The sequence below is a fragment of the Amphiura filiformis genome, chromosome 2 (assembly GCF_039555335.1).
Source record: "Amphiura filiformis chromosome 2, Afil_fr2py, whole genome shotgun sequence".
Lineage (NCBI taxonomy): Eukaryota > Metazoa > Echinodermata > Ophiuroidea > Amphilepidida > Amphiuridae > Amphiura > Amphiura filiformis.
Window position 1 is genome coordinate 61038215 of NC_092629.1, and position 15887 is coordinate 61054101.

Here is a 15887-nt window from a genome sequence, read left to right on the forward strand (position 1 = left end):
TGACCTTAATCTCTCACACAGGGGGTGTAGATTTCAAATGGTATTATTACCCATTCTGGTAACCCCATTTTAAATTCACACTAGCTTTGTGGGAGACTGAGGTCATGTCTTCCATATGGAGGGGGTGTATGGATTTTAACTGGAATGACCCACTGTAGCATGATTGCTAACAGAATGATTCATATTTAGGCCAAGGGAGTGATTACACCGTTAGCTAAAAATTGCCATAACCCCCCCCCCCCCATGTCTCAAGTCTTTAATTTGAAAGTTTATGTTCCCTTCTCTGTTACATAAAAAGTTTCCACTAAAAATCCCAGAAATAGCTGACAGAAATATTGACCAATTCCTGTACAACACCGATGAATTAAGATTGACATTGATTTATAGGTGAAGAAGATCAAGTTTTGTAGGCTTATCAAAGTAATAGTAGTCAACTACCATGTGTATAGGCCTACTGGTCATCCAGCGGACAAACACATCACTGTAGGAGAGCAGATGGACACAGTATCATAATGTTATACACCTTACATCACATGAATACAGGCTATGGATAAACACGACCCGTTTCTATGAAACTGACCAGGAAAATTATCTTTTTTATATATTTTCAAATTGATATACTATTAGCAAAAACAGCAAAGTGTAGAAGATAACCACTTTTACAGCATGACCTTAAATAAGGTCAAAGGGATGTTCCAGGGTTTGTATAGGAATGGATTGCATCAAAGAAAATATCTTCAATTCCCATGATGCATTTCTCCCATTTCAGTTTTCTGTACTGATTTGCTATCTGGTGCAGCATGGGTCTATAGTGATAAAAAGTACTTTAATGAACTGGTCACATCCAGATCTAGCAAAATATGTTTAGTTTGTTTACTATTGACCCATGTTTAGTTTAGCCAGTCTATTCTCAAGATGAAAACAAAGGTACAAATATGAGTGTTATTTGATGAAATGAGGTGATGTATCATGTTGCAAAGGATTCTGGGAAGGGTAAGATATCTTCTCTGGGATCACACATAATACCAGCATAGTATTTGATGCATCCCCATCTGAGTTTGTTTACCCTGTCAGTATTTTAAAGATGTACTGACCTCTATGAGAGGATAAGTGAATCGGCATGAAATGTTGTAATCATATTCTATCAGGAGCTATCAGGATTAGCTCCATAGTATATGATTACATTTTTGATGTGACAAAGTTCATTTGGGATAGGGCATCTATCACCTACCTGACATTTCATGCCAACCCTGATATGCCAGACTGCAACCAATACACTTGATTGGTGTGTGGCAATATGAGAGACAGAGATTTGGTGTTTCGAGTCCCAAAACAAAGCAAAGTGTTACGTGAAATCCGATTATCACTATGGCAATTGGATCTGATGAGTTCTGCATCACGATCGAAATGGTCACAACACAAAGTCTATGGCATTTACTGTCAATTTCAAAAGGTGCGTGATCCAGTTACCAGCGAGTTATGTAACCACTTCGATTGTGAATTTTGAGCACAATGCCACTCGTCAGTGCCAGATTTACCTTTTTTGGGCCACTGGGCCAGGCCAAAAGTTGAAATTATGTGCAGATTGTGCACTCAAGCATGTCAAGTGGTCAATTTTTAGTTTACGTATACAATTGGCAGTGGCGGCGGAAGCATTAACTTGAATTTAAATGAAGACGAGCATATATTGTTCAGATTTTGCCATTAATATGCGCACGAAGCACGTGAAAAATTTGTCAAACTATTTAAACCAAAAATGAACATAAAAACTACTATATAAAAGGCTAGTGTGCATGAAGCACACAATTTTACCATAATTTGGCCCAAAACATGGGTATTTTTCGGATGCCCAGGGCAAGCTTGGGCCCCAAATTTTGGGGGCCCTGGGCCCGGGCCCATCTGGCCCAATGGTAAATCCAGCCCTGCCACTCATAATACATGAACCATGTTGAAAGTTTCTGGGCAGACCCATTCACTTGCAATAGCTATTTCAGTTGATATCCTGATCATATCCATACACTGTGCCCCTATGGAATACATCACCTTAAATCTCCCACACAGGGGGTGAAGATTCCAAATGGAGTCACCCATGCAGGTGAAATTCATGCCCACTGTGTGGATGATTAAGGTCATGTCTTCCATACAGGATGTATGGATTCCAACTGGAATAACCAATTGGCCTACATCTTTAATAAAATTCCCTTTAAAAGGAAAGCCAGCCTCAATGTAGAAGAGGTCTTGTAATTAGTTTTGGTCAATGTGAAAGGCATTTTTAGGATCACGCTTACATCTACATGACAGTCCACCAAACCATCAACGATGAGAACATGCACACTGAAACAGCAGAAAACATTAATTCCTAATCTCATGTCAACTCTTTTAATTCATTACATGTACTCCACATTGTTCTGGTCTGTTTGTTTTGTTGTTGTTGTTGTCGTTGGTTTTTTTGTCTTTTCAGCTTTTTACCCACGATATCTCAATTTCCAATTTTGTAATACCAGAACTTACGAACTCAATATCTTCGCTTAGGAATGTCCGATTTCACTGCTTTCGATATATACACTGCCGGTTTGAGTTAACTTACATGTACATTTTATTTTAAAATAACTTAATTAATTAGCAATGTATAGTTTAAGCCTACTATATTATAATAGATAGTGGCCAGCACATTTATAAAGGACTGGTTACTCACTACAATCTTCACTCTTAAACTGTGTTTTTCTGAATGTGCTGATCATGTTGATTGCTAGTCGGAAACTCCTGCTTGAAGCTATGGACATGGCATCTTACATACTCCATTCTATAACAGTCTGCCTAGTGCCTTGTGTGTTTTCTCTTCAATCATTTTGTTGAATGTAATTTTATGAATCAAATAGTTATGTGTCATTTTATTTATAATAAAGAAGTTATTAAATTAATAAAGTAAGACAATTTATTTATCTATAAGTGCATGTCAAATGGGGTACATTGCATACTATATGCATAAATTATGCCCATATTATAGCTAGGCCCTAAAAACTTTATTTTGCATCGGATTTTTCCCGTTGAAAAGACAAAACTGATGTTTATGATAGCAACCATTTCATCAATAACATTTTGAGTCATTTTTATCCATAAAACGACACAGGATATGATAGATAACTACTTTCACATCAATATGGTCCATATGATCACAGATTGTTGAGAATCTGTGATATGATCCGGGATATGATGAAGATTTTGATTCTATAGATCTGTTATCAACATGATATCACGCTGTTCAGTGGTCAAGGAGTAAGGACCCCGGTCAAGGACACTGATATGACATCATAGGTGATGTCAGATTTTCTTCTGCTGACCATATGATGCTATATATATTAACTATTATTGTTACATTTAGGCCTTTACACTGTTAGAGTCATACTTAATTAGTTCAAACATAACTTTGGTAATACTCACTCGTTTTAGATTCGTTGAAATGGCAAAACATACTTACTTTTCCTAACAAATCGAATTAAAATATTTTAAAAAAAATTTAACCACAAAAAGTAACAAAAAAAATCATTCCAATACCACTAAAATATAATCTCTTGAGTAAACTGACCCCAAACCTGAAACAGGTACCAGCCCCGAATGGGCTGGCGAAAAGAAAATATTCACAGATTAAAACATGTTAGTAACAATATTAAGAGAAATATAATCAATATAACCCCTCCCTCTCAAACATTATATTCATTTATAGAACATCATCAATATTTTTGGTTGTTTCCTAAGATACTTCAAAATACACAGGTTTTATGATTTTTATGAAAATGGTATTTTTACCCAATGTTGAGCCAACTATATTAATAAACAACAAAGGTCAAATTCTGTTTTCTTTTCCTTTTCCAAAAATCCCTAAAATTCACTAATGCTAGGGAATTTTGTCAACTTTCGAGAAATACTCCATAAAGATGTAAACACAGAAGATGGAGAGTATTATGGCCTAAAGGCAAGTAAATAAAGGAATTGAAAGAAAATATCAGTAAAAGATGGGCTTTGCTTAGGCTTTTTGCTGAATGTATTCAAAATAGCCAATATTTTAGGTGGAATTAAGCTCAATTTTGTGCAAAGTTGCAACATTGGGTAAATTTTACCCAGCGTATTAAGTGTATTCCAAACTGTAGAGTTTTGTTCAACATATTCAGACACATCATACTTACAAACACACACACACGCCATCATTTTTTCGGTGATGACGGGTGCACCGCATTCCCCGCCCTCAAAGACCGGTGCCACCACATACTCAGCAAAAGTCAGGGCAATAATCGCAACTGAGGAAGGCTTGATTAGCAAGGTTGACACCCAGGAAAAGAGGAAAGCAGGCACTGGACCTACGACTTCCAGCAGATAAATGTATTCACCACCAGATTTAGGGATAAGTGTACCCAGCTCAGCATAACATAAGGCACCTTGGTGACGGATCAGGTTAAAGTTCATAGCAGCAGCAGGTTAAAGGTCAAAGGTTGAGTGCAGAATGAAGGAAAAGGAAAAGCAAAGGATAACAAGGGGTTAGCAACATCATAACATAAAAGGGCTATCCATTTGAAATCCATGCACCCCCCTACAGAGACATGACCTTAATCTCTCACACAGAGGTATAAATTTCAAATTAAGGTACCCATTTAAGGGCTGGGGTATGAGCGTTTGGACAGTATTTATTTTGGGACATCAGAGCACATCAGACATATCGAATTGCATTCTGAATACGAAGAATGTCATTCTGATATCAAATAATTTTGATTTTTGAAATTAGCAATTTAATACACATTTTATGGCAAATCATTAAAATTGATATTTTGATATTTAACAGTACTTGAAGTAAACTTTATAAATCTGATGATTTATACTTAGTGTATGTAGGTGGGATGAAAAGCCGACGATCAATTGAAAATTTTGACCTTTCAGTAGTGAAGATATGGATTTTTTTCCCAAAACACCAAAAAAAATTAGGTCTTTTGGGAAAAAATCCATATCTTCAATATGAAAGGTCAAAATTTTCAATTGACCGTCGACTTTTCCTCCCTGCTACATACACTTTAAGAATATATCATTAGATTTATATAATTTACTTCGAGGACTGTTATATATCAAAAATTTGAAAAATATCAAATTTTTATAATTTGTCATAAAATTTGTATTATATTGTGATTTTCAAAAATGAAAATTATTTGATATCAGAAAGACATGCTTCAGTATTCAGAATGCAATTCGATAGGTCCGAGGTGCTCTCTCATCCCACAAAAATACTGTCAAAGCATAATAAACGCTCATTTTAGATCCCTTAAGCAACCCCATTTGAAATTCTCACTCTCTGTGTGAAAGATTAAGGTTATGTCTTCCATAGTGATGTATTGATTTCAACTGGAATTGCCCAATAGTGCATTATCCTCTAAAAGATGGTGACATGATTTGATCCAGTCACAGACCAAAGGAGGTAATTTGTAAATTTAGTTATGATCAATGCTTTGAATAGTAACATATCATGTTTGCTATTGCCAAAATCCTTACATCCATAGCATATATAGGCAGGCTAAAGATCAATTTCATTATGATGGGGACAGGGTGGATAAAAACACCAATTTGAGCTGGTGATCAAGTTTTGATTAGACCCATTGACCCACTTCTGGAAACCATAAAACAGAGGTGTCAAAGGTCATACAGATATACAAAAATCCAAGTGCTTAATCTTATTCCTCAAGTCATTAGGATTGAGAAAAGGTAGTATGATGTATCTGTAAGGTATCATTTTGAGTTACAGGCCAAAAGATCAAAATAATGTTAAATTTGGATCAAAATGGTCTCAAATTATGCTATGATGATGATTGGGCTGTTTGGATCAGATCTGTCAGACACAGTTTGTTTGTTTATCTGCATTTCTGACTTAAATCCATACTGTAGCATTTACTGAGGAGGACGCAGTCTATATTTGTCAAAATTCTGTTTCTTACACGATTGTAATGTACTTTTAATTTTTTTAATTCTATTTTATATGAAAATATTACAATATGGCTTTAATTGATTGACAATTCTGTGCCATATACAAAACATAAAGTAGAACCAGTCTTGATTTCAACAGAGCATGATGACTGAAAGACCAATTATTTAGAGGATAATGTCATATAAACAAATACAAAAAAAATTAAACTGTGCAAATGCATAAACATCTATATCAGCTGCATGCATAAACAAAAATTATATTTTTATTTTTTAAAGTATGTACAAACATTAGCACTCATAGTCAGCATTAATAATATGCAAGGGTGTCATTGTTTTTTGGTTATATAGCAGTTCACTAAACATGGTGTGTTTTAAAACAGCACTCAATTTAAAACAAAATAATATTCAGACTTCCATAGACAGCTGTTTGTTTTTCTTTGTGCATCAGGATGCACCAGGGCTCTAAATCATTGCATTTTAAGGGCTAATACTTCAAATATTTGTTTAACAGGTATTTGTTATGTAGGCCTAATCTATTTCAATTAGTTTTTATCTTCTTGCAAATGTTTGTTGATGGAAATATATATTGATTTTACAAATATTGAGTTAAACATGACTGGAAATAGATTAGATAACAAATACCTGTTGCATCAAATATTTGACGTACAATAAAAGTATGTAGCAGGCCTTAGAAACATGCTAAAAACTAATAATACAAAGCATCATCACCATCATGAAAAAAGGTTTAGGTTGTAAATTGTTTGTTTCTAGCAAGGGTAATTTAGCTATATACATCACATATTGCAGATATTGGAGGCCGGTCGAGTGCAGATCCGTCAGTACACGCTTTTCAATACGGAATAAATGCTAACCTCATCGTGACATCATCCAAGCAGCAAAGTTCATTTCCCATTGAAAAAGCGTTATCTGACGGATCTGCAGTTGACCGTTCTGATTGTGTGTGTCCAGCTTTGTCCCATTGAGTGTGTCCAACTTACCTTTTATATGGTCAACATATATCTTGCTGCGCACAAAAAGGATCCGAACACTTAAGGGGGTACTACACCCCTGCCCAAATTTGTGCCTATTTTCGCATTTTTCTTACAAATTATAGCGCAATGTGGACAAGTAAGATATGTATATTATAGGGGCAAGGACTACAACTACTGCACTGTAAATTTTATTTCACCACAGACAACAGTTGTGGTGTTACAGTCAAAAATGAGGAAAACCAATATTTGATCAATAAATCAATAACTACTTGCTTTGAGTTGCTGAATTTTCAGTACAGTAGTTGTAGTCCTTGCCCCTATAATATACATATCTTACTTGTCACCAATGTGCTATAATTTTTCAGAAAAATGCAAAAACAGGCATAAAATTGGCCAGGGTGTAGTACCCCCTTAAAACAAAAGCCATTTCTTAAAGACACTAAAACTCAATTGCAAAATAAAGTAGATGGAAAATTTTGTTCTGCATACTTTGATCCCTCATTCAGCACAATGCGACATGGCATTATTATTATTATTATTTTTTACATTTCTTTCAGAGTCAAACAAACACTTCAAATTATAGTCGGCAAATTGCACACATAACTTGATTATAAACAAGCCAGACTGTGTCAGAGTATATACTTACCAAACATAGAGAGCATACCACATAGACACCATATTACTAGACTCATCCCCACGCTTTGTGAGTTCTCTAACACACCTTTTGGTGATACAAAATACCTGAGCCAATCATTGTGCCAACAATTAGTGCTATGCCACTCAAAAGTCCAACCTGGGATTAAAAGAAAAATACATAAACATTATGTAGTAGATAAAGGGTGAGAAACAGACCATTACCATAGATAATCGGTGTCTTGTTGAGGTATGGTGAGCATGTTAGTCGCTCGAAGGCGAGACCCGATCTGTTTTGAACCGTTTATCTTACATATCTGGCGAAAGCAAAAATAAAGCGAATTTGTTGTAAAAGTGTATTCATTTTCCAAAAAACTGATGTATTATTTTATAAAAGTTGTGGGTTTTTTCCCAAAATAAAAACACCTCGAGATAATGTAATATTCTTCCCATGTGTCCTGCGTCCGAGTCTATTTAATGACAAATGCAAGTGATTTAATCAAATTAATACAGAATTGATCTCAATTGACAATTGTATTTGAAGTGGTTTGGTAGGTTATTCACTTGCTTTGATCCGCTGGAGTTTATTCACCCCGTGACCATTGTTATTCAAATGATTAATGAATAATGCAAATTATATAGAGTTGTCAACGATTGAACTACAATCTGTTTCAACACCATGAAATTTATATCTTAGAAAAATGTGAGTATAAGCAGAAAGACCTAGTAACGTTGTGTCCAATGGTGCTCCCCATTATGGGTAGGTCACAGTAAGGCTTTGCACCCCCAGCCTCTTGACTTGTAATGAGTACCTTGAGGTTAGTTTTGAAAGCTCCCCTGGTCGGGTAGTATCCCGGGGGTTCTTGCAAGGTGGTGACACTAAATTCACGGTTGTTCTATTAGCAACGCAAAACCTATGAAAAATTCCGCTGGTTTACTATCTAGAAAGTGAGGCCAGTTATCGATCCGTTATGAATAATTCATGTTCGACTCCTTGGATCATGTTAATTGATATTGGCAAATAACAACGCGTTGTTAGTTTTGCGAACTTTGCCTGTTCAATGAGAGTATAGCGCGCCCCAAATACATCTGGGCGCAAACCAGTAAAACGATCCAGTTTAATGAAATGGCGGACGGATATTCCCATCGGGCACCAGTGATATGTTTTTTCAAAGAAAGTCTACTAATTTGATATGAAATGACATTTTGCAATAGCAAAGTCAAAATTAGGACTTGCGGTCAATAATATGAAGGAAATACGTGACAGAGGCAAGGTGTGAAACACAAGTAGTATTTGAAGTTAAAATAACCTTTGATACCCGACCTGACCTTCCATAGCTTTCCATCATGGCGCCTTATTCGCTTTTTATGTATTTCTATATGCTCTCAAGTAAAATAAAATACCAAACTGCACTAAGCAGACAGAATGTTACTTGGCTCCCAGCATGAATTATTGATTTTATACGGAGGTAAAGAAATACACAGTTGCCTGCAAGCCGTGCACCATACTCTAAATACTTGGTAAATCTGAATAATGGTCACATGTAGACATATCACGTGTAACGGGAAATCACGTGGCAACATTTTAAGATTTCAGACTTGTTTACTAGTTAAATTGTCATTTGTACTATTGATTATTTATCTTTGTTAATTAATATTAATTAATATATCTTTTAAATGCTGATAAATCGTGGTTGGCTGCCCATATTATATGTTAAATTCAATGTTTTATGAATATAATTCTACCACGCAGAGGGGGTCACACAGCATAATTTCACACTACACGATTTAGCTAGATTTGGAGCTCTGCATTTCAAATTCACGTCAATTTTAAAGTTTATACACTTAATATATTTAATATAATACTTATTTTTTGTTATAACAAACTGGAACACGAAATATACTAGCTTATTACCTATACAGAGAGGGGATTTATACACATTCACTCAGCAATTTGACATGCCTGGCGCATCAAGACATTCTCTGTCTGGATAACATGACTGTCGCCCTCAATACGTCTGGGCAGCAAATTTAAATAACAATACGCTATTTACATATGAATGCGGCTTCATGCTAATTTCTAGCGCCGCTTCCAGGCCTATTCCGTGGTTCTTGCCTAGCAGCTAATTTGCATGGACCGTTGAGCGTTTTTGGGTTGGGCAAGGATAAAGGCAGATTCCCTTCTGAAAACCAATGGCAAGTTTATATACATGTACTGAGTTTACATTCAACTAAACGGTTACTTTTTATTTATGAATATTTACTTCGTTATGCTAATTAAAATTTAATTACTGTTATACTGGACTGCAGGAGCCCTCTATAATTTTCTCTTGCCATGTAACATTTGCATTTAAATCGAGCTGTAAATGCATTTTTTCCAAATAATAGTAACCAACTCAGATTCTACATGTATGTTGTGATCCTTTCCATAGTGTTTCTAGAATGTCCATGGTATTCCTTTTGTTTAGCTCGCTGCCCGAGACCGTTATCTTGAGCTATTGTGTTGATAACGGTCTCTGGGCAGCTAGCTACCCCCATTACTCTAGGTAATGGTCAAGGCAACGAACCTCAAACAAAAGGAATACAATGGATAATCTGTGAATAGAAAAGGGCTAGACGTATATGTACATATATCAATATATCTGGTGTTTTTTTTTGTTATACAATATACTGTAGAATTACAAGCAATTCTTTAAATCAGTGGGTAAGGAAAGGCAGACTCCCTCCACAAAAACATTACTATACACAAGATAATTGGTCTTACAATAATGCACTTTTTTACAGCCACCTGTATCAGTAATATAGTTGCTCAAACTCAAAATAATGTTTCTGTTTTTGTCTCATTTGGAGGCTTATGTTTGCAGGTGGAATTCTGCAGTATATCAGGAATTTTTACAGGGTTGTAATTTTATACTTTTTGCGGTTAAACAAGGCAAATTTCAAACCCTGTGAAAATATATGAAACCCAAAGCTTCAATATGGAAGACATTCTTTTTTAAACCACAAAACAGTTATAAACAGTGAAAAATGCTGCAAAAATAACCTGTAATACAGTATCTTGAAGATACACAAAAATGAGAGGAAAGTTAGCTCACCTAGGATTCAAACCCAGGACCTCAGGTTTACATGATTAGTCTGTACGTATTTTGATTCTTGGCAAAGATGTAGGGAGAGCGGGAGTGTTAGCCCTAGGGGCAGGTTCGACCACCCCTTGTTTCTCAGCACTACGGCAATCAGGGAATCTGGTGATGGCAAAATTAGGTGACATGGGTCATTATAAACTTCTCATGTTAGCTACGCGACATATAGGGACGTGTTCATCGAACTACAGCCAAAACAAAAAAAATGCACCAAAACGTAATTTTTTCTTGCATTAATAATGTTGTATTATCATTGATACATAAATACAGATGGTTTTAATGGAAATCTTTATTGGAAACATATGGGATTTGTCAAAGATTTAATGCAGTTAGAAACTCCTAATTCGATTTGTATTTTGCATACCCTGAAGAAAATACAAAAATGTGCCCAAGGGGCACATTCGCCTTTTGAGGATGGGGCATGTTAGCCCTATATCTTCCCAGGCGGACTTACCCCACACTGGAGGGCGAACCTGCCCCATCAGCGTATTATGCAAACTATTTATAATTATACCATTAAACTTGCTAAAACTACTGAAAATCATGTTTTTATAAAGTTATGTGGTATCAGTATTACTCATACCACCGTTGATGTCCTAATCCATAATCTCTCCGAAGTTGTAAACATGATACGTTTAAGCTCACTTTGGACCCCTACACCCTGACCCTGACACGATCCCTGCAACAAATTTAGTGACTCCCCAGAACAGAATGAATGCCCTGTATACTCTTGCTAAATGTTTGCATTTAATATGTTATTGTTATGCAATGTTTAAACCTTTTTTGTGATTAGGGTGAACTTACCCCACCATATGGGCGAACCTGCCCCGATATGGGGCAAGTTCCCCACTTTGTAAAACTTTTTTGTTTGCTCTATCCTGTTGCTATTGTAAGACCTATGGTTCTGGGATTGTGGCCGTATATAGCTAAGACATAGGGCTTTCACATGGGCTAATCAGGGCATCCCTAACCTTAAAATTGACATCGCTAGGCTGGTCAGAAAAATATAGGGCGAACACTCCCCGCTCTCCACTACTGTGTTCTCATTTACATTCAATTAAAAGCAAGAGTGATATTGTACCCCCGAATTCATGATTTTGAATGCTAAGGCTTGTGTCTATTATGAAAGACAGAGATAAAAAGACTAAATTGCATCTGATGTAAGGGCCAATTCACGCCGTGATTGGTTGCCGACCTGCACAGTACGGCATTTTCTGTCAGAATTTCAGACGCGAACTAGTCTTTTTATCTCTGTCTTTCATTACGGTCTGTTATATAATAGCGTTTAATTAAGCGAAGTCGAATTAAAACCAAATTGTCAATGGGGAGAAAATTTTTGGCCAGGCGTATAAATGGGTTTTTTTACCCTTGTGTATAATATGGATTAAGCCGTTGATCCACTTGGAGGTATGCACATCAGTGATTTCAGATATGCGTTCACCTATGTTAAAACAGGTGCAGGGTTATTGAATGCATTCATAATGGTTTTGTTAAAGGTTTTTGTTGTTGCTATGATACAACCAATCACTTGGCATAATTGTAGCTGGCAAATGCAAATGGGTTTTTGGCTCACATCATGTTTTATCATCGAGAGATCAACGTCTACTGAAAAAAAGGTTAAAGCATCTATGGTTAAATAGCTGCATGTCAATATAAAACAGTGACATGTTAATGCTTGCATTCGCTCTATGGCAATGTATAGCAATCTACCAACAGGATAAACAAAATGGCAACAGTAAAACAATCAGGGTGTGATTGTAACATAGATCGTGATTGTGCAGGGCAATGCGTCATCATGGTGGAATCTTTGTCTTTCGGTATGGAAGGGACAATGTACTTGAGTAGGCAAGTTATGATTAATATGTTAATTATACGATGAAATAATAATGATAATAATAAATAACAGAAATAGCACTAACGAGGATCAATATGAAGGACAGCGATTAATTAATTTAATACATGTAGCTTAAAAGATTACATAACTATACGTATCCCTTATCTCTTGAAATTTTATTAAATGTAAGCCTACATGTATAGGCCTACACATATAACATCTATAAGCCCCGCTATAAGCAGTGCCAAGAAATGAGTGCGTAAGGCATAAGATAAGGTGTGTTTTAAAACATTAAATAGTGCCAGCGTGGGCATTTCAGTGATCGAATAATTATGAACAATGCAGTTAAATAGATTAAGTTCAAACATGCTTTACACATGAGCACAGTCATGGTAATTAAGGCGGAGGGCAAGTAGTATGACCTATGGTACAGTGGGATCAAAATTATTATACAAATGCACGGTCAGATTCAGTTTCGAGTTAATGCGAGTTGATAGAGTACGTAAAACCAATATCCCACAGGTTCGAGTTTATAGCTATTAATGACGCTTCAGTTTGACATGGTTTCTTCAAAAAATCATAGGCCTAAACATGAATATTACAGGATCTAATAGTAGTAGGCTAGTAATTATGGTAGGCAATAAGTACAAGGATAACTAGCGGGGAACAATATTAATCAAGCAACAAATGGTAGGGTCAAGGAGGTTACACTAAATTCATGGTTCTATTACGAATGAAAAACAGAATAAGAAGAAAGAAAAACTATTGTTTATCAAGAGAGATAGACCAGCTCTATATAATGGCAGAGTCTGGATCTTATCAAGTAATGAAGGGAAAACAATCTGACAAATAGGGATGGTCACTTAAGTCACAAATAAGGAAAATGGAAGTATAAGTAATAGGTCTATATAAATATAAAAAATAATAAGCAGATACAGTAATAGCAAAATGAAACCCCAATTGTAAGGGTAATGATAGATATAATATAGATATGCAGTAAAATATAAAAACAGGAAGTAAAGAAGGCCAACAAGAAAAAATATCTTATTTTCTGGAGGTAAACAAATTGGGATGGTCACTTAGGTCACAAATAAGGAAAATGAAGTTTAAGTACTGTATAAATATAAAAAATAATAAGCATACCAGATACAGTAATAGCATCTAGTAGATTAAAATGAAACACATTTTGTAAGTGTAATGATAGATACAATATAGATATGCAGTAAAATATATAAATAGTCCTTCAAGAACATAAATTAGTAACAAGGTAGAAATGACCGATTAGTGGATCTGCATTATACAATTTAATATAACTATATCAAAGAATACATACAGGTAATATAGTGCAAGAAGAAAAAATAAATACAAAATAAATGGAATTGAGTATATTAGGCCTTAGGCCTAATATTAAAAAATTATAAATTACATGCGTTTAAGGGTAGACGAGGTATTGTTAGTCGAAGCAATCTAAAAATCGATTTTCATTATCTAGATCAATATATTATTGAAAGTTAACACCTCGATGTTTTGCAAAGTTCTACAAATCGTATACTTTGCAAACTTGCTTAATTTATTGTTGTTAATGTGCTATGTACGTTTTACAAAAGTGTTGTTGTTTCAGCCCTCTTTACAACGTAACTCAAGAACCGCAGCACCTATTATAAAAGTATATCTGTGATATTTTGATTCTTCTACACGCTCGCTATGAATTGAGCAATGCAGTTTTTGCCAAAGCTCACAACCATTCATAAGATACTGTGAACTACCAAATCACAACAGTTTAAAATAATTAATAACCTTAAAGAGATTCTTTTGGGGGGTTGTCAATTAATACGAGTTATATTATTGAATTCGTGCATTCGCACAACTCCAGCGATGGTTTAGGACGTTTGTAGTGCAAGTATCGCGTAAAGCGCGAGAGGCTTGGTTAAAAAGAATGATAAAAACAAAAATTGTCTGGTACAATTGTAAAATTTGAGAACCCTTAAATGCTTATTACAGTGTGTAGCAAATACCCTGGCTGATAATATGGAACATAGGCATATCAAAATATTGTAGTTGGCATGTATTTAAAGAAATTCTTTCGGGTGGTTGTCAATTTAATACCAGTTATACTCCATCGATGGTTAGGACGTTTGGGGGCAAGAACGAGAGGCCTAGTTAAAAAGAATGAAAAAAAACAAAACAAAAAAAACAAAAAACTGACTTGTGCAAATGTAAAATCTGAGAACCCTTATGCTTATTACAGGGTTAGCAAAAGCTAGCAAATACCTTAGGTACTGGCTAATAGTGCGGAACATAGGCAGACCACATGGCATATTCGTACAGGCAAGAAATATATTTTTGAGTATAGGCCTACACTAAAAAGCCGAACTATTATGTATATAGGCATTCATGTTTGTAGGTGGTATTTATAAAGTATGCGGACACATCAAATATGGTTAAGAGGTATATGTATGTAGGCAACGGGCAAGGAATACATGATTATACAAAATAGATGAGAAAGTACGGGAGCAGTTATATGAGGAAGCCACTAATTGCATAGTGCGTTGTGATGTTAGCCACCATTTTCATTATAGTTAAACAGCTAATGTAGTAAGAGAACAAAACAAGCCTAAGTTGAAAGGGCAAAGGTCACGTTCAGCGAATTCACATGCATACAATGAGCTACAATGTCAAACAATTTTATAACAAATAGGCGTTTTAAAAATAAAAACAAAGGAGTAGGCCTATAGTTATAATTTACAGACGTCTATAAAAGAAACATGGCAGAACAGACACCAACAGACAAATCATATCTGCATATCATAAAACAGTAGTATAAGACATACAGTGTATAGCATCAGTTGTCTCTTGCTGTGTATTTTGTTTCATTTCAGAAATTCATGGTGTTGATGTTGTGGAATTAGCATAGGCCACTTGTGAACATTACGAACATGAACAATATCGTGTGGGACATGGCAAAATGTGTAGGGGACATCATGCATGGTATAAAGTTCAGTCTACAACAAGCGACAATTGGCGGTACTTCACAAGGCGAAGTTCCTGAGCTCATGGAAATTAAAACAAATTCACGCGAGGAACGTGTGGACATGCATGAACACATGGATATATATCGATTCGTTATCTAAATCAATATGTCATGGAAAAATAAAACGTTGATGTTTTGCAAAGTTAATTCTACAAATCATATACCGTGAAAACGTCAGCTTGAAAACGTGTTGGATTATTGTATTGTTGTTAAGGAGTTGGTACCTCCACACTTCTGACAAAAGTGGTTGTTTCAGCGTTTGTTACAACATAATTCAAGAACCACATGACCTATGT

The 15887-nt window shown here is 35.5% G+C and overlaps 1 protein-coding gene across 1 annotated transcript in view; it reads right to left on the reverse strand.

Annotated features, from left to right (window-relative positions):
• Positions 1-15887, reverse strand: part of LOC140146493 (b(0,+)-type amino acid transporter 1-like) — a 144666-nt gene that overhangs the window by 24820 nt on the left and 103959 nt on the right. The window contains exon 4 of the mRNA XM_072168358.1: positions 7600-7746. Coding sequence (XP_072024459.1) covers positions 7600-7645 — 46 coding nt within the window. The 5' untranslated portion in view covers positions 7646-7746. The remainder of the gene's footprint in view (positions 1-7599; positions 7747-15887) is intronic.